We start from the raw sequence: 26,924 nt of genomic DNA, 5'->3' as shown, positions 1-26,924 counted from the left end.
CCACTTTTCCTCCATTAGTCCACCACCCCTTGAGGTGTGTGCCAATGTTGATCTTGCAAACATTTATATCTTCTCAAGCCTAATTCTTCCAATACCCTATCCACTATCCAATGCACATTTTCAATCCTTTCAGCCATCATATCCAATCCTTTGTATAAATCCTTAGTCCCATTTCATTTTCATGTCATTATCCTACCAACGTCTTTGAGCATACCTTCATAGTCATGGTCCATTTTTCAAGGGTACCATCCATACAAAAGATTATTGAGTCCTTCTTGCATCCCCTATCATGTGTCCAGTTTTTACTAAAAAGTCAAGAAAAAAGAAAGAAAAGGAAAAAAAAAGTGAAAAAATAGTAAAGAAAAATAATTCGTCCACTGGTGAAAACCTGGCAAACAAGCACCTTGGGCAAGTACCATGATGAAAACCTGGAAAACTAGCATCATCTGTAATATATGAACTTCTTGCATTTCATGCTTGGGGGCAGGTTTCATCCATTTTTTCCTATCTTTCTAGCATATCCTATTGCCCTTCATCCTTCATTATCCTATCATACCCTTGTCATACCCTCCATTATCCTATTGTCCCCCATGACCATATTTCCTTTCCTGCCTTTGATCTTAACAAGGCCGGTGATCTTCATGAATGTCATGAATCCTATTCACATCTTTAGATCTATCAAAGCTTTTGGTCTTTATCCATTGGCTTATTACAACATTTCATCCATATTCCTTGGCTTATTGCAACATTTTGTCACTATCCCTTTACCTATCACAACCTTCAGTCATATCCCTTATCCATTTTTTGACTTGTCTTATCCTATCCATATCCTATCGTCATCTATATACTCTTTTTCCATCTCTTGATCTTGATCTAACATAAGGACGTAACATTGAAAACATGGTTTTCAAAACCCTCTTGACATGTCCCTGATTCCACGCCATCGCTTTGCATTGTCATATCCAGTCCTTTATCACATCGTGTGCTAGTCTTTGGGAATTGCATCTACTCTATCTCCATTATAAATGGCCTGTCTCCCCTCTATCCACCAATATTTTAGCAAGCATATTTATACATTCATCATATTCTTTGCCTTGCTAAACACTAGGGGCAAAATCATTAAAAAAACCTAAAAAAACTAAAAAGCAAATAAAGTCTTGAAAAAACAACTAAAAATCAAATAAAGTCCTGAAAAAAAAAAATCCATAAAAAATTGCAAAAATGTCTTGAAATAAAACAAAAACATTCATAAAATACCCTGAAATAAAACAAAAACTTATGGAGAGATATGGAGTCAAGTTTTTGCTAATCATGGTGTGTGTTACTTGGTTCTACTACAGTAATCCAGTGGTTTGGTTGGGTTTGGTGGTGGATATATCTGTCACTTATGTCAGTTGGAGTTTACATGCAATATAAATTGATGTTTGTAGCCATTTCAAGGTCTTCTTATTGTGCCTCTTGTTGCATACTTTTTTTTGTTCATCCAGTCTGATGACATGGCAAATATGTGGTATTAAATTGGTAATCCTTAAAAAAAAACCTTGTATATGAAGATGATATGTGGTCTACACAAATGGATTAAGTTCCTTTTCATAATGAAATGTATCATAATGCCACATTATAATATAGTAAGGGTTGTGGTCTGCATGCTAGGCTGAAATACTTTGTCAACACTCTACTCTGTCTTAAACCCTATATCTTCCTTATGGTCAACAAATGTGCTTTACATTACTATAAGAAAGTAATGTGTTTAAGTTTAACAAGTGTTTATGGAGACAAAATAAGTGGTTTTAAAGATGATCTCATGGTTAATGATGGTTTGTTTTTGTTCTTGAGTCTACTATAATAGTTCTATGATAGTTTTTTTTTTTGAAAAACCAAGAAAGAAATTTTATAACATGTTGATGATCTATTAAGAATCAGGAAATGCAATTGAGAGTGGTTGTTGATCAAGGTATCATGGGTCAACTTTTTCAAGAATGCTATAAGAGGGTTTTACTGCAACATTAATGGTTGATCGAGATTTTTGAAAGATCTGCTTAAATATCGCTATTCATCCTTGAAGTCCTCTATTCAAAGAGAATGTACATATCGATACATATGCATTGCTATATAACTCTGATATGAGTCATTTTGTGAAAGAGAAATGCTAGAGCAATGATACGTTTCTTTGTATCTACGTTGAACAAAAGAGTCTATATAGAGTGAGGGAGAGAATTGTTTTATATTAAAAATAGAGGTATGTCTTTATATCTAATTTCTTTTGCAAAATTAAGATGTTATTGGTAAGACAATAACATCTTGCATGTGTAGGAGGAACATCTTCCTCCTTTCTCTCTCCTATTCTAACCAATCATTCCTGGTCATTTATCTATCAAGATTCATTCTCACCTATTGATTCTCGCCACATAGAATTTTTCTCCTACAAAGTCTATAAAATAAGTATTTCTCTAGCATTTGGAGGCTATTCATTATCAAGCAATTTTAGAGAAAACCCATCATTTTGAGCATTTCAATAATGTGCCTTTGCCTTAGAGCATAACATTTCATAGCATTTTCATTACCATGTAGCATTTGCATTATCCATCTTAGTTTCATATTACATCTTGCATAGCACAATCTACTCACCTTTGTCATCTTGAAGCAAACTAGTGCAATCTGAGAGAAAACATTCCAGTAAACAAGAGCAGAAGGTGATAAGACACAATGAGACAACAAATGGAGGTTTACTTGTTTTAATTTACTTCTTTTATTTGTTTCATTGGTAATTTGGATTTATTATAGGAATCTTAGGTTTGTGATAGCTTAATTATAGTCTTGCAATCATTCACATAATTTTCAAGTTACACCTTCCAATAACAATAATATTCTAACATGTTGCAAGTTGATGGAACTCTAAAAGTGGTCAATGCACTCTCTAATATATTTCATGTATTTATTCTAAAGTGCAACTACAAATTTGATAAGTATGGCACACCTGAAGGAAAACTTACCCATTGTGCTAGATGTGATGAAGAAGTCAACTATATCTACTCCTTATATCTTAAAACCATCCTAACAGTGGAAAACAAACAAACAATGCATTGTTCTACTAATAAATCTATTATTTAGTTGTTTTTGCCTAGTCTACAAAATGTTGCATATCAAGGCTACATTGAAGACAGATCAACAATCATTTTTATGCTTTGTGACTTCTTTGTAATAGGATATTTCACATTAAACTAAAATAATATTACTACCAATGCCAGTTTCATTCAACAAAAATCAACACATTAGATTAAAAGGTATATATGGTATTTTCTATTGATCTAGATTACTGCTTAGATGTTTCTAACTTTTGCAATTGCCTACATAATCAAATAATGTTTTATGAAAAATTTAGAACGAAAAATTTGCAGAAAGCAAGTGGGAAACAAACAAAAACAATGATGGATCTCTACTACCAAACCACTATTTCTTATCTCAAATAATGTGATATGAATTCAATGTTTGTGCTCACAATTTTTTACTAGACCAATAATAAAATTCATTTGCATAACTACTTATCCAACTTTGCTTCATTTGTTATTTCTATAGTTTTCAACATAGTGCTATATTGTTTACTTATGCTCATTTTTATCATCATGTGTAGAAATTGCTTAGACTTTCAAAATTATTTGTATAAACTTTTGATTTCTATGGTTCTATTCATTCACTACATTTTTTGTCTTCAACATTGTACTAAGACTTGATCTATTATGTTCACTAATTATGTTAAATCTCTACTACTGTATTTGGCAATCTAAAACTGAATGATCTAAAAATTAATTCATTCAAATTGAAGATGCACAATTTACAACTCTACTCAACCTTAATTTGTTTATATTTCACTATTGTCTCTATGAAAGATTTATGTAGCTTGAATGTTCATGATCACTAACTAATTTGGTATTTTGCATTAACTCTATATTTTAATACTACATTCATGTTTTGTCAATTAAAGAACTACCAAAAGTACATTGAATAGACATCATAAGTGTCAAATGCAACTACAATAATAACACATACTATCAACTACTACAATAATAACCAACAAGAACCTTACGCAAATGCATCAAATACTACTTAATATCTTGTTAATCTATATTTAGGTTAAAATAAAAAATTGAATATTTCAATGACTAGCATTTACATAATGTGGAGAGTGTTAGAATGGAAATAATAGTGGTCACAAGTCAAAGTATGAGAGGACAACAACTCCATCTAACAATTAAATTGTGCTCTTTGCTTTCTAAATTCTTGTACATCAAGAGGTGTTGTGATTGTTTTATTATTGTTTTACAATATTTTAGGCAAGATTTTCATGTTAGGTGAAGTTATACCATGCATGGTATTTTTAACTATGTATTTCTTCTACAATATTATGGTCAAGATTGTTGTCTCATGGTATATGGAGTCAAATGTTTATATTTCCAAAGTTTTATATTTTAATTTTCTTACAAGTATACAACAATCTACTATAGTAAATGAAATTTAACCATTCATTTAAATTATTTTGTGCATCTTTATTTTTTAGTACTTTATTTATTATATTATGGAGGTGAAGTCAAAAAGATATTTCACATAAATAAATATTTTTAAAAAAATCCTTAAAAAATGTATGTCTTTACATTTTAAAAATATAAATATAAATATAATGATAATTTTAAAATATTTTTTTAATTAATTAAAAGACGAAAAAAATTTAAAATATGTTTTTAGTTAATCAAAAATACAATTATTATTAGTTAATTAAAACCTTTTTAATATATGAAAAATATTAATATGATCATGTTGGAAACTAAACTCAAATATACTAAAATTTTATTTTATTTTTTTAAATATTAGCTAAAATAAAATTTTCCTTAAAAAATGTTACTCCACTTTGAATGTCTTAAATTTTATTTTATTTTTTTTTAAATTACTATACTGATTATTTTTTAAAAATTACTATGCTGATTCTATGAAATAAAATGCAATTCAAACTTTATTAAACGATCTACATCTTACATGTTTCATAAATAAAAACTGCAATGAAAACTCAATTCAAAAATGATATAATCTATTAACAATTGTAGAGAGCATTTGCACACTTTTCTTAATAAATAAAGACTGCAATGAAAACTCAATTCAATAATGATATAACCTATCAACAATTGTAGAGAGCACTTGCACACTTTTCCGCACTTCATCTTTCTTCAGCTCTACCCAAATCCCCTTCTTCAGTATCCCATGACTCCTCAAAGCATCTAGAATGTCATCAACTTCGAAACAGGAACTCCAAAAATTATAATTATATTCTACCATTGTAATTATCCATTCTCCCTCACGCACCTCAAGCGGATGCTCATAGCCACAGAAAGAGTGCGGAAGTGATTCATTTATATCCCATACCGAAGTATCGCTGTCAACAGCAACCACAAAGCATATAACTACTGCATTCACTTGTGACCGAATTTTGTGCGAACCAATTTCACCGACTCCCTCAACGCCAATATTAGAGTCACGAAATAGATTTTTGTTTAATCTTGACTCCACTCCATCCACTGCTCTTCCAATCATAACCATTCCCTTTGATGGCTCACTCTGAAATAAGAGACAAAATACTCAGTTCATCTACATTAAATTATTTTCATTTACAGGTCCCTTAACATATAACAACGAAAATATAGACAATCTAACAAGTACAAATGAAAAAACAAAGCTGAAGGTCAAAAATAAAACAGAAGAATAATTGTGTTGAACACCATATTTATGGTTGCCTATTAAAAGGGGGTAATGAAATCATTACCTTCAACTTATGAACGCAATTCCGTATTACTGCATTGCTGCAATAACTAAGGTTCAAATATTTTAATGCAAGTAGCTCTTCAATGCCTGCTATGTTCTGCAGCTTCTCACAAGAGTCAATCACAATTTGCTCCAACCAGATCATTCTGGAAAGACTCGGCAACTGCATAAGCTCAGGACACTCTCTAAGCTCAAGAAGATCACCGGTTCCTGCTACTGTTTGCAAATCTCTGCAACTTTTTACAGACAGACTGATGAGTATGGTTGGCAGCCTAATGTTCTGTATCTTCTCACACTGATAAATCTCAATTTTGTCCATGGTGTTCACTCTGGAAAGACATGGCAACTCCTCAAGCTCAGGACACTCTCTAATAGTCAACTCTCTAATCTTCATAAGATCACCGGTTCCTGCTACTCTCTGCAAATCTCTGCAACTGTTTATAGACAGATACATGAGTGTCGTTGGCAGGCTGATGTTCTGTATCTTCTCACACTGACAAATCTCAATTTTCTCCATGTCATTCACTCTGGAAAGACATGGCAACTCCTCAAGCTCGGGACACTTTCTAATAGTCAATTTTCTAAGCTTCATAAGATCACCGGTTCCTGCTACTCTTTGCAAATCTCTGCAACTTTCTACAGACAGATAGATGAGCACTGTTGGCAGACTAATGTTTTGTATCTTCTCACAGTGATAAATCTCAATTGTCTCCATGGCATTCACTCTGGAAAGACATGGCAACTCCTCAAGCTCAGGACACTCTCTAATAGTCAACTCTCTAAGCTCCACAAGATCACCGGTTCCTGCTACTCTTTGCAAATCTCTACAACTTTCTACAGACAGAGTGATGAGTGTTATTGGCAGCCTAATGTTCTGTATCTTCTCACACTGATAAATCTCAATTTTCCCCATGTCGTTCACTCTGGAAAGACATGGCAACTCCTCAAGCTCAGGACAATTACCAATAGTCAACTCTTTAAGCTTCTTAAGATCACTGGTTCCTGCTATTGTTTGCAAATCTCTGCAACTTTTTACAGACAAAATGGTGAGTTCTGTTGGCAGCCTAATGCTCTGTATTTTCTCACACTGATAAATCTCAATTATCCCCATGTTGTTCACTCTGGAAAGACATGGCAACTCCTCAAGCTCAGGACAATTACTAATAGTCAACTCTCTAAGCTTCATAAGATCACCGGTTCCTGCTACTATTTGCAAATCTCTGCAACTTTCTACAGACAGGCACATGAGTGTTGTTGGGAGCCTATGTTTCTTAACTTCTCACAACGATAAATCTCAATTTTCTGAATGTCGTTCACTAAGGAAAGACTTGGCAACTCCTCGAGCTCAGGACAATTACTAATAGTCAACTCTCTAAGCTTCGTAAGGTCACCGGTCCCTGCTACTCTTTGCAAATCTCTACAACCTATTACAGACAGATAGATGAGTGCCGTTGGCAGCCTAATGTTCTGTATCTTCTCACACTTACAAATCTCAATTTTCTCCATGTCATCCACTCTGGAAAGACATGACAACTCCTCAAGCTTAGGACACTTTCTAATAGTCAACTTTCTAAGCTTCATAAGATCACCGGTTCCTGCTATTCTTTGCAAATCTCTGCAACCTTCTACAGAAAGACAGATGAGTGCCTTTGGCAGCCTAATATTCTGTATTTTCTCACATTGACAAATCTCAATTTTCTCCACTCTGGAAAGACATGACAACTCCTCAAGCTCAGAACAACTAGTAACATGCAAACATCTAATAGAGTTACCCGACACACTTTTCAAATTTCGACAATGATATAACTGAAGATATTTTAACTTACCACATCCATCAATTATAATCCTCTCAAGGCAATTTAGACCTTTAAAAGCTGGCAATTTCTCGAGCTCTGGACAGCCGCAAATGCTTAATTCTACAAGTTCTTCACAAGAAAACTCTATTATTTTTAAATTTTGGCAGTCATCCAACTGAAAATATTTCACCATCACATTTGTCTGAAATGTTATGATCTCCAGACACTTCATACCACTGAAGCACAAGTACTTCAAATGATTACAGTTTTCAATTGTGATTTTTTCCAGGCAACACAGATGCCCAAGCCATAGCTCTTCAAGCTCTTGGCATTCGCTGATTTTAAATTGTCCCAGCCTCCTAAAACCGGATACTCCTGATACACTATTAAAATGGTCAACTGCTATCAAATCCGTACAATTGTTGACCTTCGATCCTACAACATTCCTAAGATCTGGAACTCCTGACACACTTGTCGAGTTCCTAAGATTTGGAAGATCAGATGTTGCTGCCAATCTTTTGAGATTTGGACAATTTCTTATATCAAGAAAATTTAATGTCTTTACCCTTGTTAAATCCACCTCCATAAGATTTTCCATGTAATGAAGTTTGATAGACTCAAGGCTTGGATAGTGAATCCCACTAATTAAGATCTTGGATACAAATTTTTCACCATTAATCTCTAGCTTTTCAAGCCCACTCATTGCGGCCTTCCCACTATCCCAATGCAATTCCTCATTAAATTTGAAATTCAAGATAACCAAAGATTTACAGAGAGTCCTGTCTCCTCTTTTAGTGGAAACCTGCTCCCCTCTTAATGTGGAAAACCTCAAACATAAAGTAGAAAGATTCATGCTCAGAGATTCTAGTAAAGACGAACCTTGGATTGGCAATCCTGTGGCATCTAAGAGCACATTCTCTAAATCATCTGATATTCCTCGAAAATCTGGAAACTCTTTTGAAGAGGTTTGAGAATTTTGCAGCTCTTTCAACTGGGACGGTGCCTGAAATTCAAGATAAATGTGTGTAAAGTTCTCAATGTTGGAGCAAAACAAATAGTCCGGAGACAACTATAACATAAAGCATTCCACCATAGTCTTAACGGAGATTTAAATTTTGGGAGAGAGGATCAAAATACCTGTATTCTATTCTCCCACGACGTTTTCAGTTGTCCCAAGTGGATTCTCAAATAATGCAATTTTCGAAGAGGAATCCATATAGGAATGCTTGGCTGTTCTTTGGAGTTCTGCTCAAGGGGGAGCCATATTAAGGAATCTGACGTCTCAAGGCAACTATCTGCCTGGCCTAAAAAGAATGTAACTCGAATATCCATGGACTTGTCGAAAAAAGCATAAAAACACCTGAGATTGGTTTTGGTGAGTATATTTTTTAAACCGCCTAATTCCTGCAGGCACAATAGCGGCTTAGTTTTCTCTGTTTAGTGACAATTTACGACTTGTAAAATTACAATACTAAGAAGGAATCTAGAGGCATAACAAACATACCAAAGATTTCAGATCTTGAGGATGCCACAGGCGATGAGGAGAACCGAGCTTCAATGTCAATTCTCTTCCCAAGTCCCTCAGGTGGTCATGCATTCTCAATCCAATTGTCTTTCCTTCATCCCGATCCCAAATTTTAATTTCTTCTACAAGACACTTGTCTTTCAGCGTTTCCAATGCATGTTGTGCATCCCATCCTGATCGCTCCCATACTCTTTCAGCTATACTCTTCGGTTTACCCACAAAAAAGCAAGCAGTGTCCATGAAAACCTGTTTTTCATCATCGTCCAATGCATCAAAACTTATTAACAGTCTTTGTTTTACATCCCGAGGCAGCGTCTTACTGACTTTAGTCAATTCTGAACTCCAATACCTATGATGTCTACCATGAACATGTCTTCCCAGCACCTGAAGTGACAAAGGTAAGCCTCCACACACGTCTACAAAGTTGTCAACCAGTACCTCATACCCACTACAAGGATGGCCTTGGCGGAAGGCATGCCAACAAAAGAGTTCTCTCGCATAATTTCTATCCATTCCTTTTAAGTTATAACCAACAGTAATCCCTGCTGATATAAGCACACCAGCATCACGGGTTGTCACAATAATCAGACTATTACCAGATTTTCTTAAGATATCCATGACTGCTAGAGCATTCAACTGCTCCACATGATGGATGTCATCTACAACAATTAAGACACTTAAAATGAGGCTCCTTTGTAGACAATCTTTGATACAGGCTGTTCCTTCCTCTGTACTTGTAAAATTGATCTCTCTGTCAAATAGATCTTTGATAAGCTTACGTTGCAAGGAAGGTAATTGGCTTGTAACATACTTTTCTCGCACATCAAATAAAAAACTTGTTCTTTTGTAGTTCAAACTCTTACGGTTAAACAATTCTTTGGCGAGAGTTGTCTTCCCCACTCCCCCCATGCCAAAAATGCTCACTACCAGAGCTTTATGCTTCCCTTCCTCCTGCCTGCACTGATTTTCAAAATCTTGTACAAGTTCATCAAGACATTGCTTTTCAAAATCTTTGACAAGATTGTTAAGCCCCACTGGATATTCAGCAACATGTAAACGTGTTTTCCTTCGTACTTCTTTTTGCACAGCTGCTACTATTTTTTGGCAATCCCAATCACTGAAACATTGTAAATTATTGGAGGATTTCGTGAGAAAAATGATAAACCATATTTGAAGGAAATATATATGGTACAGCTACCAAATTACAGAAATTTTACCTGTTAAATTCTTCCCCTGCTATCAGTGAGAGAGAGTGAAGGGCTTCTTTCCACGCGTTGAGCTTCTCCAGGTATCTGCCCTTATCTTTATATTTAATGAATGCTTCAGCGTATACTCCCGTTTCTATGTAGCGGAGATCAGAAGGGTTGACTTCATAAAACACGGGGATAATTTTGGCCGTACTTTCTAACATGAGGAGTAGCTCATTCAAACACCAAGGTGACTCTGCATATCTTTTGGAAAAGATGGCTATGTGTACCTTTGCAGAGTAGATGGCAGTCTCAATGATCGAAGGAAATGAAATTCCGAGCTCCTTTTCTTCGGAGTCAAGAAACGCCTCTATTCCCAACTGCTGAAGAGAGTTGTAAAGCTGAGTAGCCAAAGTTCCTTTGACATCAGGGCCTCTATGGTTGATGAAAACATCAAACACTTTAGAAGATTCACAAACCTGCCTTCTTAGGCCGGCAGGTTCTATTACAGAGAAAGCATTAAATTCCTGAGTTTGCTGGTGAGATGATGATGAAGAAGAAGCCATTGACTTCGAAAACCTTAACAACCGGTTAAAAATAGAAAGGAAGAACAGAACGAATTGTATTTGATTGCAGTGTGCTCAATGACAGAGCAGTTTATTTGGGAGAGGAGTAGTAGCGTGAATTAAATAGATCATAGTAAAGAAGAGTAAAGAAAACGCTTGGAAATTACACAAGACGACGACCTGCACAAAGAAAGAAGGCAGATTCAGTCGTTTTTTCGATTGATCCAAGGGAGCAAAAAGAGGACTACGAATAAAGTGGGTTCGGTCCCTCGCTTAAACATTCAAGAAAAGAGAAGGAAAATGCGTTGGAAGTAGACAAAATAGAGATTGGATTCGATTTGACTTGCAGAGTGAGTAGAGTCAAATGCGTTGATAGCGTTTGAGGCTCTCCAAGAGAGTAATAGACACGGTCGGCAACGTGTTACGTGTTGAACGGATTAACTACTGGGATGCCTCGTCAGATTATAATCAGCAAATATTTAGTATAAATGTTTATTTTTAGTTTTTAATTATAGACTACACAAATATAAAGGAATAAGTTTGTAATTTTTTTTTTTTATAATGTTCAAATTAGTATATTTATATTAATTTTTATTTAATATAGATTTTTTAGTTTGATGGAATTATCTAATATAATTAAAAATATTTATAAGTAATATATTTTTATATTAAGCTTGATTGATTCTTCCATCTTTAATTATTCATACTTCTTATTGTTTATATTTATTCTATATATTTAAATTCATACTAGGTGTCATTTATTATACTTATATTCATATATGGAATCATCATTATCTTGAAGTTAACACATTCTTGTCTAAATTGAAGTTCAAATTGAAAAACTTCATATCAAATTCATTCTATTATTACCTCCTATGGGAGAAGACCACCTAATTAAGCATGTACAAATAGTTGTAAAAATAATTGATATAACTTGATCCATTAATATAACATATTTTTATTATTGAATATAATATATCAATAAATATTTATTTTTGTATTAATAATCGTTATATAAATAATTCATTTAAATTTATTTCACATATATCATTCTATTTAAACAAATATTTAATGCCAAATTTACTGATACTAACTCATAATTTATTGTTTTCAATGACAAACCTAAGACCACTAGAAAGTCTCTGATTTAAAGATGTACTCTTCTATACACAAGGGAGATGGATTTAAATCACCAAAGCTATTTTAGATAGTATTCATAACCTTTGTTTCATAAACTAATTTAGTTACAAGCGTCCATTTCCATTTTGCAAGAAAAATGAAGACTTCAACTCTAAAATATGATTGATCTTTATATGATTCATATTTGTGTATTGAGGGTTTATAGAACATCATTCAATTTATACACAAATATTTTTTAAGTAAACTATGTGAATATGTCTATTTGTCAAATGTCATATAGCAATATCCGTACAGGATTTCACAACAAATGCAATAGTGATGATATTTTTTAGCATTTGGACAAATTGTCTAACTTTCGAACCTGACAAAGAGAAATTGAAGTGGATCAAAACAAGGTTTCCTAGTACTTAAGTTACAGTGGATATGAATTTAAAAAATCTTCCATTGTTTCACTAATGAGATTCATCAACACCTAGGACTGTCACCATTCAATATTTATAAATGCTAACAACTGATTCGTATCAATCAATTTGATATTATTCTTCTTGATAATCACTCTATAAAGAATCTTAGGCTTGAGATATAAAGTATCTAACTCAAGTTGTTTAGAAAGAAATAAGATTGCATTAGACGAAGAGCCTACACATTGGTTATGTTGTGGTAAGGACATGTATACCAGCAATAATTTCGTGTATATATATATATATATATATATATATATATATATATATATATATATATATATATATATATATATATATATATATATATATATATATATATATATATATATATATATATATATATGTCCAGGATGACTGGCAGCGAGGTAATGTCCAGGATGCTATTGAAGTATAGATACCTTTAGCCTGCCATTGACTAATTCTAGGAGTTTGAATGCATATGCACACACTTAAACAATCTCAGATGAATGTGCTTTAATCTAGTTTCTTGCCCTGAAGTGTATTTCAACACTTACCCCATTGATTGGTTTTTTATCTTTGAAATGTTTGGGAACATTTATTCAGGTGGGGGCTAGATGTTGTGACATTTTTACACATCGCCCCATTGCAAATGGGGACCCCCTACTTTTTAGGCCCTCTAAGTCTTTTGGTTATGGTTTCTTTTTGCAACAATCTCATCAATGCTCCAAATCTGCAAGTGAGTGGGTCGAATTTGATCTAGTCTACTTTTTGTTTGAGCAAGTTTGGCTAAGTCTAGGGCTTGTTTCGACAATTTAGGGTTTTTGCCTTCAATTCTAGGTTTTAGGGGTTTCCTTTAAGGGTTTTCAAAAATTGAATGTAGAACTGGAGTTAGGACCCTTCAAGGAACCTTCTAGTAAAATTTGAGCGAATTTCGAGCACTTACTATTTTTAGTAAATTTCACTGCCTCCCAAATTGGTCTAATTTTGCCAAAAATCAAACTTACTAGTTTTAGTAATTTCTATTTTTAATAAGTTTCCATTTTTAGTAAGTGCTTTCTTGGCCTATTTTGTCCAAACCCTAACATTTTGAAACACTTACTATTTGGGAAAATCTATTTTGGCAGGTTCATCCGTGAAGACACTTAAGACTTAACATTCCTGAAGATCAATTATAAATCCAGAAGAGTCAGAAGGTAGACAAGTTGGATAAAAAAAATGGTGACACAAATGACTCACACGAGGCTCACTAGTATGGAACTCCTATTCCAAAAGTGGAAAGCATGCAAAATCATCTAAGTCTAGAAATTCACATCAATCCACAAATGTCATCCTGATCTAGAAATGGCCTGAAATTTGACTAAATTTGAAAATTTGAAAGATCTTCTAAAACCTAGAATTTGCATTATAATTCTTAGAGATCTGAAACCACTCTCAAACATCCTGCCAATATATACATGAAATATAAGAAAGAAAAAAGACATATTGAAATGCCACTTATACTTAAATGTTATATTTCATGTATATATCTTGATGAAGAGAATGAGACCGACTTGGAGAGGTGAAAATCATGAAATTTCCCTCCCCAGAGCAAAACAACGCCCAATGATGGAGTAGGGCACTAGAATCACCTAGGCATGGAGAAATGAAGAAAAGGTAAAAATCCTTGTTCCATGCAAAATAGCGCTCAAAGGAGAGCAAGGGCACTAAAACATGGGTGTGGAGGAATTTCCCTCTACCCCCATTTTCCTTGGACATGCTCAATCAGCGCCCAAAGGAGATAGAGAGCGCTAAAACCAAGGTCCTCCACACCATGAATTCCCTCACACATGTAAAACTTCGCCCAAGGTTGGATTAGGGTGCTAAAGGAGAGGGGGCAAGGAAAATCCTTCATCAGGTGGAAATAGCGCCTAGGGAGATGGAAGAACGCCAAAACCCAGGGATCAAGGATGAATGCTTCAAGATGAAATTTCCTCCATCAAGGTCAAAATTCCACACCCAAGTCAGAAATTCAAAAAAAATTCGAAGGCAAGGAAATCCAGGGGTCAAGGAAGAAAAAGCAAGAAATTTCCCTCCGATAATTTTTTTTTAAATCCTATTTTTAGGCATCAGAACACATGTCAGAATTCAAAAATTTCTACAGATCTAGATTCGTGAGAGAACTCTCTCTCTCTCCGTCAAGACTCGAAATTCTATTTTTGGAAAGTTCCCAAAAAATAGGATTCGTGAGAGAACTTTCTCTCCGTCAAGACCTGTAATTCTATTTTTGGAAAGTTCATAAAAAATAAAAAATTTTGAAAAAAACTTTGAAAATTCATCTGAAGCACAGAAAAGTTGAAAGCTTCATGAAAATCCTCCACAAATCAAGAAGTTTTCTCTCTCCAAGGATTTTCTCACTCCTAGGGTTTCTTGCCAATTAGCAGTCGGGTCAACGCACGCTGAATTAATGGAGCATCTCTTTGCATGCAGTCATCATATTTATGGCATTGCAGCAAATTTCTTTTGTATGCAGTCGTCATGTTCAGGGGATGATGGTGCATTTATGGTATCATGGGTGATTTTTGCATTAGGGTACATTCATTGCATAGTGGGCACTTTTTTAATGTAATGGTTAATTAATGTTTTATGGGTGCCATTTTTGGTAGGATTATAATTAATTGTATATGGGCTTTATGGGGTATTTGTTGTTGATTCCCACCTTGTTGCATCTTGAAGTGGAGAATCTTTTGGGGAAACCCTAATTAGGGTTTTGCAATGTCTAAGGCCTATATAAGGGGGTGACCCCCTCATTTGAAAAGGGAGGTTGGTATGAAATTGTTGCGATAATTTTTTGAGATAATAAAAGTGAAACATTGTTCTCTGATGGTGTCCACTTAATTTATTTTTCAAAACTTGCATGGTTTCACCTTCCTCACTTTGAGTAGAATTTTATAATCTCAATTGTTAGATAAAGTGCTTTGATTTCAATAGAGAATGTAATGGTGTTGATGAATTTCCATGGTTCATACTTTTTGCATCTTGCTGATTGTAAGTTGCAGTGTAAAGTTAACCTAAATCCCAAATTTGTGCTAAGTTCAATTGTGATAGTCGTTTGGATTGAGTCGTGTTTGGTATTCAAGTGCGCTTTCTCAATGTGAAAAATCCTTCAACATCCTTAGAAGATTGCACCAGTTCCTATAGAGTTGTAGCTAAACTTGGCGAAGCAAAGCTTAGTTTATTTGGAATTTGTCCACCAGAGCACTATCCATTGATATCACTACCCCTAGGAGTAGATTTAGATCCTTTAACCCTTTCCTCTTTAATTTCAATTCATTCCAATTCATTTCGTTCAAGGCATAAGCATCACCAAATTGCTATATCTGATAATGAAGTTCCACGTCACAACAAATGAGTGAAAAAATGATTTAAACGTAAATCCCCTTAGATTACCAGCAATCACATCAGCTAACCGAGTCATGTCCATTGCGAAAGGGAACCTTGGAGTCGATTGTTTGAACTCACAACAATCTTAGCATACAATCGTACTTTGATCAAAAGAGAGTGAAGTGATCGTTAGGCAACTTTATTTTGTGTTTGACGTAGTCCTAAAAACACGTCAACACACCCTAATTAGGATTTTTAAGTGGCAGCCCACTTTATCTTTTAATATTGAATTCACTTAAAATAAAATAAAATCATAATACACTTTTTATGGTCTTAATAAAATCTTTTAATTTTTCACTTAATTACCTTTAAGACCCTTACCAAAGGCTCCACTTTTAGTATCTCATATATTTGCCCTTTTTAATCTTTATTCTCATTTATTGGAAAAATCACATTTATAACCTTTTTAAAGATCCTTCCTCATTATTTCTTTATCTCTCTCCTCCAAGCACTCACTTTCTCACTAGATTCATGTATGCCTTTGCAGGTGTTATATTTGGATTTAATGTAGTTTTTTAACTAGCGGCTTGGAGGTAATAATAATGTCGACTGAATCCACCATTGTTTACTCTAAAGTGAATTCTGAAATAGGAGAAAATCATCAGTTCAATGTACTCTGTCCATCCTTACCAGTCTAAGAGGACTTCGTTAATAGACTGATCCCGATTTGTTGACGCTGGCTAAGAAGGGGACATTACAAAATGCTGGATATAACACTCAGATCCCATAGCAAGGTTCATCTCTGCAGAAAAGAAAAACTGCATTGAGCACTAGTAAAAGATTAAATAATGTATTTCAAAATATAAAACAATTAGAGTGCAAGATCAGGGGAAATTTGTCTCCTTCCTCTATCTAAAGTTCAAATGCTCTTTTGATGGTCGAGCATTATCCACATGAAGGGAAGGCAGAGGTGCTAAGCTTGTAGGACATGTTCATGTGCATTTGATGATAAGAAAAGTACTTTTCCCTCTCTCTGTCAATATAAAGGTCAACTGGTGTTTGATGGTTAAGCTTATCTGCATGGGTGGAAGACAGAGACGAGATAGGAAATGAAATTTGTGTTCCTATGTTCTCATCTTGTCCTAATAGTGTTGATAGGGATGTCTCTGTTCTTTCCTAAAGGTGAGTGATATTTCAGTAGTCTAGCGCTGTGCAAACGTAGGAAAGGCAGAGGGATTTGAGCACAAGAAGATATAGGAGGGAACATTTATGTTCTTTAATGGCCTAAGCTTGCAAGGCATATTGTTTTAGTGGTAAGACTAATGTAAAGGTAATGGTGTACAATCATTTGTTGTAGGAAGATTTCTGGGATTTTAAAAAGAAGAATGAAGAAAGGAAAATGGCAGAAATATATTTTACCCCAAGAAGAACAATCCAGAAGGTGCCTTCTCCATCCACTCCAACATTATCAGGAATTCCAGGTAGATTTTCTATGAATGTTTCAATTTTTCCTGATTTCACTCCTTTTAGCCAGTATTTCCTACTGTCAGGAAGTCCTCTTGGGCAGAGAGAGCACTCCATTGGAGAAGTAAAGATCCTTGAGCAGAACAGTCGCAGTTTTTGTGGTGGGATCGAATTTGATCAACCTTCCATAAGGACGATATTCAAATACTTCTAACTCGAATTTTGCAGGGCAGTACTTATAGCTAGCATCTGTGAAAGTAAATCACGTCATCTTTTGAAACATCAACTCCATCAGACATCCTGTGAAAAAAAAAAGTAACTTCTTAAATTAGTCACTTATTTGATTCTAAAAAATTTTAAACTTGTTATAATTCTAGACCCTGCAGGGAATTAGAATAAATAGAATTCATACAGCATATTTTTCAGTCTACAACTTTGTATTGCCCCTTATGAAAGGTAAAGTTTATTTTTTAGGACAGCCAGGCCAGATGACAATTTGGCATAAGAAACCCTCTAGTGAATCCCCTTCCCAGTTATCTATCTATCTATCTCAAATTTTATTCAGATAAGTTTGCCTCGTTACCAAGCTTGGGAGTGAACCAAAAATTACCAATCCATGTAGATCAGCGAAGGTTAGACCTCTGGTTAGGAGAGGGTTCCAAGGCAAAACAAAAGCATGGTGCTGAAGACAGGTTAAACCTCTGCTTGAGAAACGCTATAGAGTCACATCAGTGAATACCCCAGTGTTCCACGGGGACACGTCCCTCCCTTTTTGGGCGCGTCCCTCCGCTAGAAACGTCTCGGGGACGGGGGGACGGGGACACGACGTCCCCCGCCGTCCCACCACCGCCACCCAAGCGCCGCCGGGATGCGGAGACGTCCCCGCGTCTCCCAGGGAGACGTGGAGACATCTCCTTGGGAGACATTTGGGCATCTCCCAAAGAGACATGGAGACGCCTCCACATCTCCTTGGGAGACGTTTGGGCATCTCCCCGTCCTTCAAGAGACGTGCAGACATCTCTCCAAGGACGGGGAGACGCCCAGACGTCTCATGACGCCCCCACTTATATGCAATGTTTAAAATTAAAATTTTAAAAAAAAGTGAGTTTTTAAGTTTTTTGAGGGTTAAGGGGTAACTCTAATTGGACGTGGGCCAATAGAAAAATAACACCCGATGCCTTTAGAAAATAATAAAAGTATTTTTGGCCTCGCGGGGCGCTGCCCCTCGACCCCGCCCTGTATTGCGACAGGGAACGCGCAAGGGGCGCTGCCCCTTGACCCCGCAAGGGGCGATGCCCCTTGACCCCAACTTGGGGGCGCTGCCCCCAAACCCCTGTTGAAAAATATAGGGGGAAACCGCGCCGATAGAAGTAGGGAAAATCTAACCTCCGAGTTTGATTAGGCTCCATATAACAACACAACTTAGAAATCTTGGTATTTAGATTTAGTATTTCAAATTTCCTGTAGTCTCATTTGAAATGTAATTCTTACACTGTAATACTGTCATACATCTTTTCAAAACTAGTTTTTCAAGTACTATATGTATATGTACAAGTATATGAGCACCACCACCCCGCCACCCCCCGCCGCCGTCCCCTCGCCGTCCCCAAATTTAGGCCCTTGGTCCCCCGTCCCGGAAACGCGTCCCCCCCATCCCCCGTCCCCAACGCCCGTGGAACACTGGAATACCCCAATTTCATTTTTTCATATGGCTGTATAGTATGAAGTACAATGACATCAGTCAACTCCTTTAAATGATGTGTGAAATGAAAATTGAAATTTTGTAGTTCGGCTAGCCCATTGCACAGCCACAGACAACCTTTATTTTTTGGCCTTTACAGTGTGGGTAGCCTGATTTTTTCTCCTTGACAATTTGGCTAGGTCATTTCCAATAGTTAAGAGAATGCTACATTGTTGTGATTTGACAATATTCACTACGGTGAAGAACTGAACTGTCTTGCCAGCCCATTGCACATAGAATCATATACTGTAGCACTGTGGCCATACATGGACAACAAACACACCAGTAGAGCCCAGTTGCAACTCCTGGGTAAATTTCGGACAGTTATTATCTGTTGCTGTGCCTTAACAAAAAGGCCAGTGTTAGTCCTGTACAAATTTCAGAGAGGTACTTTGTAAAGAATTTCTCTGATAAGTGGTTACACGAATTTATCTGTGATCGAAATTTGAGCCAACGAACCATGAACACAAAAGAAATCCACATTGGATTGTGATTTGGACAACTTAACAGTAACTGGTATTGTTCCTCTTTGGAGTTTGGACACAAAGCTAATTAGATATCATATAAATCAACATGATTGGAAAAATTATTCAATCGATTGATTTGGGAATTTACTCTGGCCAGCTGCCCCTGATCCTATTTATGCAATACCCAGTTTACATCTTTCTATCAGTTACCTATATTTTCAATATAAGATAATTAAGGACTATACAATCATTAAAAATAAATAGCAACAGTGATGATTCTGTTGAAGACTTTGGAAATCAGTATTACACTATCGAGGGCTTGTTACAATTGAAGGTGATTCTGGTTGAAGTTTTGAACTGATGATTTGCTTCTTTCTATGTTCATAGGAATGGAACAGTGGCATCTGCTTTGATGTTCTAAAACACTTAGGAATTGTTTAAAAATAAGTAAAATTATAAGGTTGTATAAATAAATTGAATTGAAATATTCGTAATAAAACTTTTAGATTCTATTACAAAGCGAAAGTGTTATTGAATTTTAGTAATTAAATTTGCTTCAATAAATATACATAATTTATATTATAAAAATAGAAATTAATTTTTTTAACAATTCAATCATAAAAGATGTGATGGAGTCGAGTATGGGGCTCAATACTCTTTTTTGTTGCTATAATGGCTCAATACATATCTGTAAATTGTGAAATATTTCTTTGAATACATATATTTTCTTCCATTGGAAATTACCTATTGAAGTTCTTTTTTCAAACTAAAATACAAAGACCATAATTATACAAATGTCGTTGAGTTTATCAGTATTGCTGTTTGGTCAAATTTATAGTTGAAACATCATATCAGATGCCACTGTTCCATTCCTATAAACATAGAAAGAAGCAAACCATCAGTTCAAGCAAAATCACCTTCAATTGTAACAACCCCCTCAATAGTGTAATAAAGATTTCCAAAATCTTCAACATAATCATTATTACTTGTCTTATGGAGGGGATCCTAAAAAAATTCAATGGGTTCTAAGATTTTTTAGGAGTATTTTAAAGTTGTTGGTCTCATGAATTTTGTAGTGCAACTCAAGCTTAAAAATTTAAGCTCTGAGATTTATGGAAGTTGGTGGCCTCATGAATAAATTATTATTTTGCATATTCAATTCGACAAAATATATAGATATAAAAAATGATAAAGAAAAATTGATATATAATATGTTAAATGTTTTGTGTGAGAGTTCAATTTAATGTACAAATAGCCATTATTCAAAGCCTAAGATTTCTTAGATCCAAACTTTCAAAATACACAAGAAAAACCTCCAAAATAGAGATCTATTTTAAGCTCTATGGAATAAAAGTGAGAAAAATATAAAATTAAAATAAATTTTAGTACTGAAATATACAATGATAATTTTTAAATTTGAAGTATTTGTGTTATTGTTCTTTGTCTTATGCACTACTCTCTCATTGATTTGCAAAAAATAAGATTCAAAAATATAAAAAAAGATAGTTTTCTTTCCAAAAAAAAAATTCTATATTAATTGGTGAGAATCTAAAAACTCCAATAATTGACAAGTGGCAAAAAAAAATTCTACCTTTCCATTAAACCCTCCCTAAATGTCTTCATTTTCACAATTAAAAATAAGAGAGAGACTCACCCACCACATAACATTTGTTTTTGATTAATTAAGCAGCAGATTAAAGGTGCTGACCTATACAACCAAAAGCCCCAAGGGCAAACAAACAGGCCATAAAAGGCCACTTACAACAGATCATGAATAAAACTAAATAGATCACTTACAGCACATAGACCACAACAGTCCACATACACCACATTGACCTCAATGGTCCATATAGAAATTTCACCCACAACTCAAGAAAGACTTTGGTAAGAGGAGGAAGAAGAACCTTTTTTGTGTTGACTAACAACAATCCATGCAAAACCATCATTTAGAACACCATTACATTGGGGAGCATGAGGAGAAATCCCCTTAGAAAGCCTGTCAGCACATAGAGCAGAAAGCTGACAAGGCAAAGCGTCATTCACCAAAGACTGGAGCTGAACAAGAGCAACAGGCAAAGTGGGAACCACAGGACTGAGGAGGCCACGCAAGCAGCAAGAGGCTAACCATCCTTCTGGGAGGAGTCATCATCATCCTTTGAGCTGTCATCGGAAGAAGACTCGGAAGCTTGGACCATCAAGTGATCACCATTAGCGTCCTTCCACCAAGTAGCAGCACCTTTATGGTGCAAGAGAGCAGAATCCGTGGCCAAAAGACTAGTCGAGAAACAATGGCAGCATCAAAAAGGAAGGCCCCCAAAATCCAACACTGATTCCCTTTTCGATGACACGTCTATAACTATAACTAAATACCCTATCTACTGATCAGTTAATTTTCTTAATTTAGAATTAATTACTGAATTATCCATACCAATAATTAGTTAATTCAAATTTATTTATACTTAATAAATATGCATTTCATTTGTTTAGGATGCATTAACCTTAAGGGAATTTCATTTTAAACCTTGATTTGTAAAGAGACGGAACAAATTTCTCAGTAGCAAAACAGCAACAATTATTACTTTTGAAGAAAGTCTTTCTTTCGTTTTTTCGTTTCAATTGTTTGACAGCATTTTTGTTGCATCCAACATTTTAAACTTTAGAAATGGAATTATTGATTAGTGCAAAAAGACGTGAACACAAATGTAAGATATGGAAGAGACAAAGAACATAGATAAACAATTATGAATGATGCATTGCAACGTTGTTATGGGCATCAGAAGTAAATTTTTGTATTCAGTAAGCATTCAAGGTGGCAGTCTTCAACCATTGTAGATGTAGATGGAGAATGATGCTTGCCATTGAACATATAAAAATGCCATGCAAGAAAAAATTCTCTTTGTTGACAATATTATAGCAAGCAAAGAGGAGAAATTAAGGGAGTTCAAGACTATTGAGGGAATGATCAAGAATGCCACCAAAATACAAATGGTTGCCCAACCTTACTCCACCAGTAATGAGTGGCCTTTTAGACTCAAAGAAAGCAATGGGTTCTCCATTCTCATTCAAGTTCAGAATGGCCCCTTTCTTAAACAATACATATGGGTTTATGATACTCCACATCCTCACCAAAACATGCCTGAATGCTGGGTATTTGACAGTCAGATCCCATAGCAAGGTTCGTCTCTGCAGAAAAGAAAAAATTGAATTGAGCACTGGTAAAAGATTAAATAATGGATTTCAAAATATATTTAACAATAAGAATGCAAGATCAGGGGAAATTTGTCTCCTCCCTCTATCTAAAGTTCTAATGCTCTTTTGATGATCGAGCATTATAGACAAGAAGGGAGGGCAGAGGGGCTAAGCTTGTAGGACATGTTCATGTACATTTGATGATAAAAAAAAGTACTTTTCCTTCTCTCTGTCAATCTAAAGGTCAAGTGGTCTTTGATGATTAAGCTCATCTGCATGGGTGGAAGGCAGAAGGTGGAAGGCAGAAAGGAGATGGGAAATGAAATTTGTGCTCCTATATTCTTATCTTGTCCTAATAGTGTTGATAGGGACGTCTCTGTTCTTTCCTAATGGTGAGTGACAATTCAGTAGTCTAGCCTTATGCACATGTAGGAAATGCAGAGGGATTTGAATGCAAGAAGATATAGGAGGGAACATTTATGTTCTTTAATACCCTAAGCTTGCAAGGAATATTGTTCATGTTTTACGATTAATGTATAGGGTTATGGTGTACAACCATTTGTTGTAGCAAGATTTTTGGGATTTTAGAAAGAATGAAGGAAAATAGCAGAAATATATTTACCCCAAGAAGACCAATCCAGAAGGTGCCTTCTGCATCCACTCTAACATTATCAGGAAATCCAGGTAGATTTTCAAGGAATGTTTCAATTTTCCCTGATTTCTCTCCTTTTAGCCAATATTTCCTACACCTGAAAATGAAAGTTTCACAGAAAACCAGGAAATCCTCTTGGGCAGACAGAGCCACTCCATTGGAGAAGTAAAGGTCCTTGAGCAGAACAGTCGCAGTTTTTGTGGTGGGATCGAATTTGATCAGCCTTCCATGAGGACGATATTCAAATACTTCTAACTCAAATTTTGCAGGGCTGTATTTATAGCTAGCATCTGTGAAGTAAATCACACCATCTTTTGAAACATCAACTCCATCAGGCATCCTGTGAAAAAAAGAGAAGTCACTTTTGAAATTGGTCGCTTATTTGATTAAGAAAAATTTCAATTTTTTTATAATCCTAGACCATGCAGGGAAGTCGAAGAAAAGAATTCATGTTTTTCAGTGTACAACTTTATATTGCCCCTTGATAAGAGGTAAAGGTTATTTTATTAGGGCATAGCCTGGGCAGATGTCGATTTGGTAAAGGAAAACCCCTCGTAAACCCCCTTCCTAGTAGAACTCTAGAAGGGAATTTCTTTCTAATTGTCTTATGTTATATGTATGTATCTATCTATCTCAATTTTGTTCAGATAAGTTCATCTCATTACCACGCTTGGGAATGAAACCAAACCTTACCAATCCATGTAGATCAGCAAAGGTTAGACCTCTGCTTAGGAGAGGGTTCCAAGGCAAAACAAACGAATAGAGTTGAAGACAGGTTAAACCTCTGCTTGAGAGACATTGTAGAGTCACATTAGTGAGTACCTTAATTTCATTTTTTCATATGAATGTATAGTTTGAAGTACAATGACATCAGTTCAACTCCTCTGAAAACCGTGTGAAATGAAATTTGTTTTTTTTGTAGTTTCGCTAGCCCATTGCACAGCCACAGACAACCTTCAATTTTTGGCCCTTGCAGTTTGGGTAGCCTGTATTTTTTATCCTTGACCATTTGGCTAGGTCATACTGCAATAGTTTAGAGAACGCCACATTGTTGTGATTTGACAATATTCACTACAGTGAAGATCTGAACTGTCTTGTCAGCCAATTGCGCATAGAATTCTATACTCTAGCACTTTGGCCATACGCGGACTACACACCATACCAGTAGAGCCCAGTTGCAACTCCTGGGTAAATTTTGGACAGTTATTACTCTATTGAGGGGGTTGATACGATTGAAGTTGATTCTGGTTGAAGTTTTAAACTGATGGTTTGCTTCTTTCTATGTTTATGGCAATGGAACAGCGGTGTCTGATGCTTTCATGTTTTAACTATAAATCTGACTAAACAGAAATTTTGATAAACTCGTAACCCTTAGTATAGTTATGGTCTATGTATTTCAGTTAGAAAAAAGAACTTCAACAAGGTAACTTCCAAAGAAAGAAAATATCTATTTTAAAAGAAATGTTTGGCAATTTACAGACATGTCTCGAGCCACTATGGTTTTTTTCCTCTTTGGGGATTAGACCTATCTTATATAATAATTTTTCGTTTTGGTGACTATTAATTTCCTTGCTCTGAGAACTGATCTACCAATTCACACTTGACTTTCAGCTGGCTTTTCTTTCCATGTAATGGGTCAGTCAATCTATAAACATGAACAGATATAAGAGGTAAATAAAAATGGATTAAACACAGTTCCCCAGATGTATGTTTGAAAAATAAAGGGCTCTGCCTGCTTCTTCACTTTTGTTATTAAACTTTTCTTGTCAGTTTACTAATAAATGGTGTTTCAAGTAGCAAAACAGATGCAAGAGAACCAGGGGAATAGATATCATATCACATACTTGAGTTTTGATCCGCCAGCCTCATTGCACAAGACCTCCACATTGTCTTTTGTCACATTCAGTAAGCCCTAATATTGTTTTTACAAGGAAACCATGAATCGTCAATCCAAAATTTTATAGAGCATGAAAATACTACCTTCAAGAGATGGTAGATAAAACAAAAACATAAAGAATACCTCTGAGGATGGTAAGGCGTGGGTATATAACACATGCAATCTCCATTTTATAGGACTTAACTTTTAAAACAAAATGCTCTGCATCATCAAATTACTTTTAAAATATAGCAGGCACTATTTAACTGTTTGGAACATACGAATACATATGCCTAATTTAAATAGTTTAAATACATTGAACTACTAGTAGAATTTTATAGGACATTACAATTAAGACATTATAAATAGCGTGTGATTGCATACAAGTCAAATAGCTTACCCTACGCAGTTCGCAGACAATGAGCTCCTCATTCTTCCCAACCGCCACACCCAAAGGCCTCCCCCCAACAAATGTCCAATTCTCCACCCTCCCTTCATCAAACCAAACCCGCTTAATCCATCCATCCTCACATCCAGTGAAAAGGGACTTCTTTTCTCTGTCAAGAGCGAAATCTTCTGGCCCATGTACCAGCCCTAATCCTATCTTTTCTGCCTTTTCAAGCTTCTCATTGGGAGCATAAATACCATCTCTCATGGGAGGGGACGGCAAAAGACTTATGGGGGCAGGATCAATTTGAGATGTTCTAACCAAGTAATTCCATGATGCTGCTGAGGCCAAGCACAGAACAGCCAATAAGGCTGCATTCTTAACTTGGGCTTCTGCCATCTCAATTTGAATCAACTTTTTTTTGTGTGTTGTTGCTTCGGATTGAAGTCCTCACACAAAAAGATAGTTAGAATAGACTTTTTATAAGGCACTGCATCTACATAACCTTTGCCAAGTTGAATTCTAAGTAAAGAGTAGACTACCATGATCATGTTTTTCCTGTTTGAGTATAAAAATTGTTTTCTTTCCTCGAAACAAAGACGGAATAGATTTCTTAATTGTAAGAATATGTCAGCGAGTCGTATTGTTTATACTGGTCAATGTTGGTTTCATTGTGGAAGATAATGCGGGTAGGTGCACCTATAACGTGTTATTGCCCAATTAATTGAAAAATATTTATTTTTAGTCATGGTCCCACGCGATTGACACATAACAACTAAGACTGACCAAATAGTTGCAAGCTAAAGTGGCATTCCTTATAGTACATGGCATATTTATTTTTTGTTTGATTAATTAAAAGTTGAGTTAAAACTCACATGTGCCTTCAAAAAAAAAAAAACATTGACTTAATTGGCCAATAGAATATTATAGGTGGGAAACATCCACCGGATTTGTCTCATGCTTGATGGTAGAATTTTTTTCTCATTTTCGAGACAACGGTTTTCTAAATCACCTTGCAGTGTTTAGGGGAGAGGACCTAGTAGTTGAACACCCTAACTTTGTGCTTCTCAAAATTTTACATGAAAATTTCAAATCACTCCCAAATTTTTACAATAGCTCACTTGGTAAGTCCACTACTTATAACTAAGGTTTCAGGGCCACATCAACATGCTTTTTGCCAAGGTAACCAAAATACCCCCCAAAAAAGGTGAGAACAATAGTCGTACATAAGGGGCCCCTGTATATGTTTAGTTGATGTTGCATCACATGATTGGTTGCTTTTTACAACTAAGGGTACATTTCATTCAATTATGGGTATTAAAGTCACAACTATTGGTGCA

At 35.4% G+C, this 26,924-nt stretch overlaps 2 protein-coding genes across 2 annotated transcripts; both read right to left on the bottom strand.

The window, feature by feature from the left end:
* Positions 1-5,063: 5,063 nt before the first annotated feature.
* LOC131045096 (disease resistance protein Roq1) lies at positions 5,064-11,083 on the bottom strand. The gene is given in 6 exon segments (XM_059209399.1): positions 5,064-5,604; positions 5,810-7,036; positions 7,039-8,607; positions 8,742-9,008; positions 9,109-10,246; positions 10,347-11,083. Coding segments are annotated over 6 exon segments (5,193 nt in total). The 5' UTR covers positions 10,883-11,083; the 3' UTR covers positions 5,064-5,148.
* Positions 11,084-22,221: 11,138 nt separating this feature from the next.
* LOC131056224 (protein STRICTOSIDINE SYNTHASE-LIKE 5) lies at positions 22,222-26,161 on the bottom strand. The gene is made up of 4 exons (XM_057990577.2): positions 25,597-26,161; positions 25,165-25,232; positions 23,291-23,660; positions 22,222-22,662 (listed from the first exon to the last, which is right to left on the bottom strand). Exons 1-4 carry the CDS (start codon positions 25,981-25,983, stop codon positions 22,411-22,413), a joined length of 1,077 nt encoding a protein of 358 aa, XP_057846560.2. The 5' UTR covers positions 25,984-26,161; the 3' UTR covers positions 22,222-22,410.
* Positions 26,162-26,924: the final 763 nt, after the last annotated feature.

This window comes from Cryptomeria japonica, chromosome 7, assembly GCF_030272615.1.
Source record: "Cryptomeria japonica chromosome 7, Sugi_1.0, whole genome shotgun sequence".
Lineage (NCBI taxonomy): Eukaryota > Viridiplantae > Streptophyta > Pinopsida > Cupressales > Cupressaceae > Cryptomeria > Cryptomeria japonica.
Note: the sequence above shows the minus strand (reverse complement) of the source record. Positions and strands in the feature narration are given on the sequence as shown.

Coding starts and splice junctions, on each gene's coding strand:
- LOC131056224 (XM_057990577.2), bottom strand. CDS start 25,983: ATGGCAGAAGCCCAAGTTAAGAATGCAGCCTTATTGGCTGTTCTGTGC. Junction 25,233..25,596: donor TTGTCTGCGAACTGCGTAGG/GTAAGCTATTTG, acceptor AAACAATATTAG/GGCTTACTGAATGTGACAAA. Junction 22,663..23,290: donor TCTGGATTGGTCTTCTTGGG/GTAAATATATTT, acceptor TCTTTTCTGCAG/AGACGAACCTTGCTATGGGA.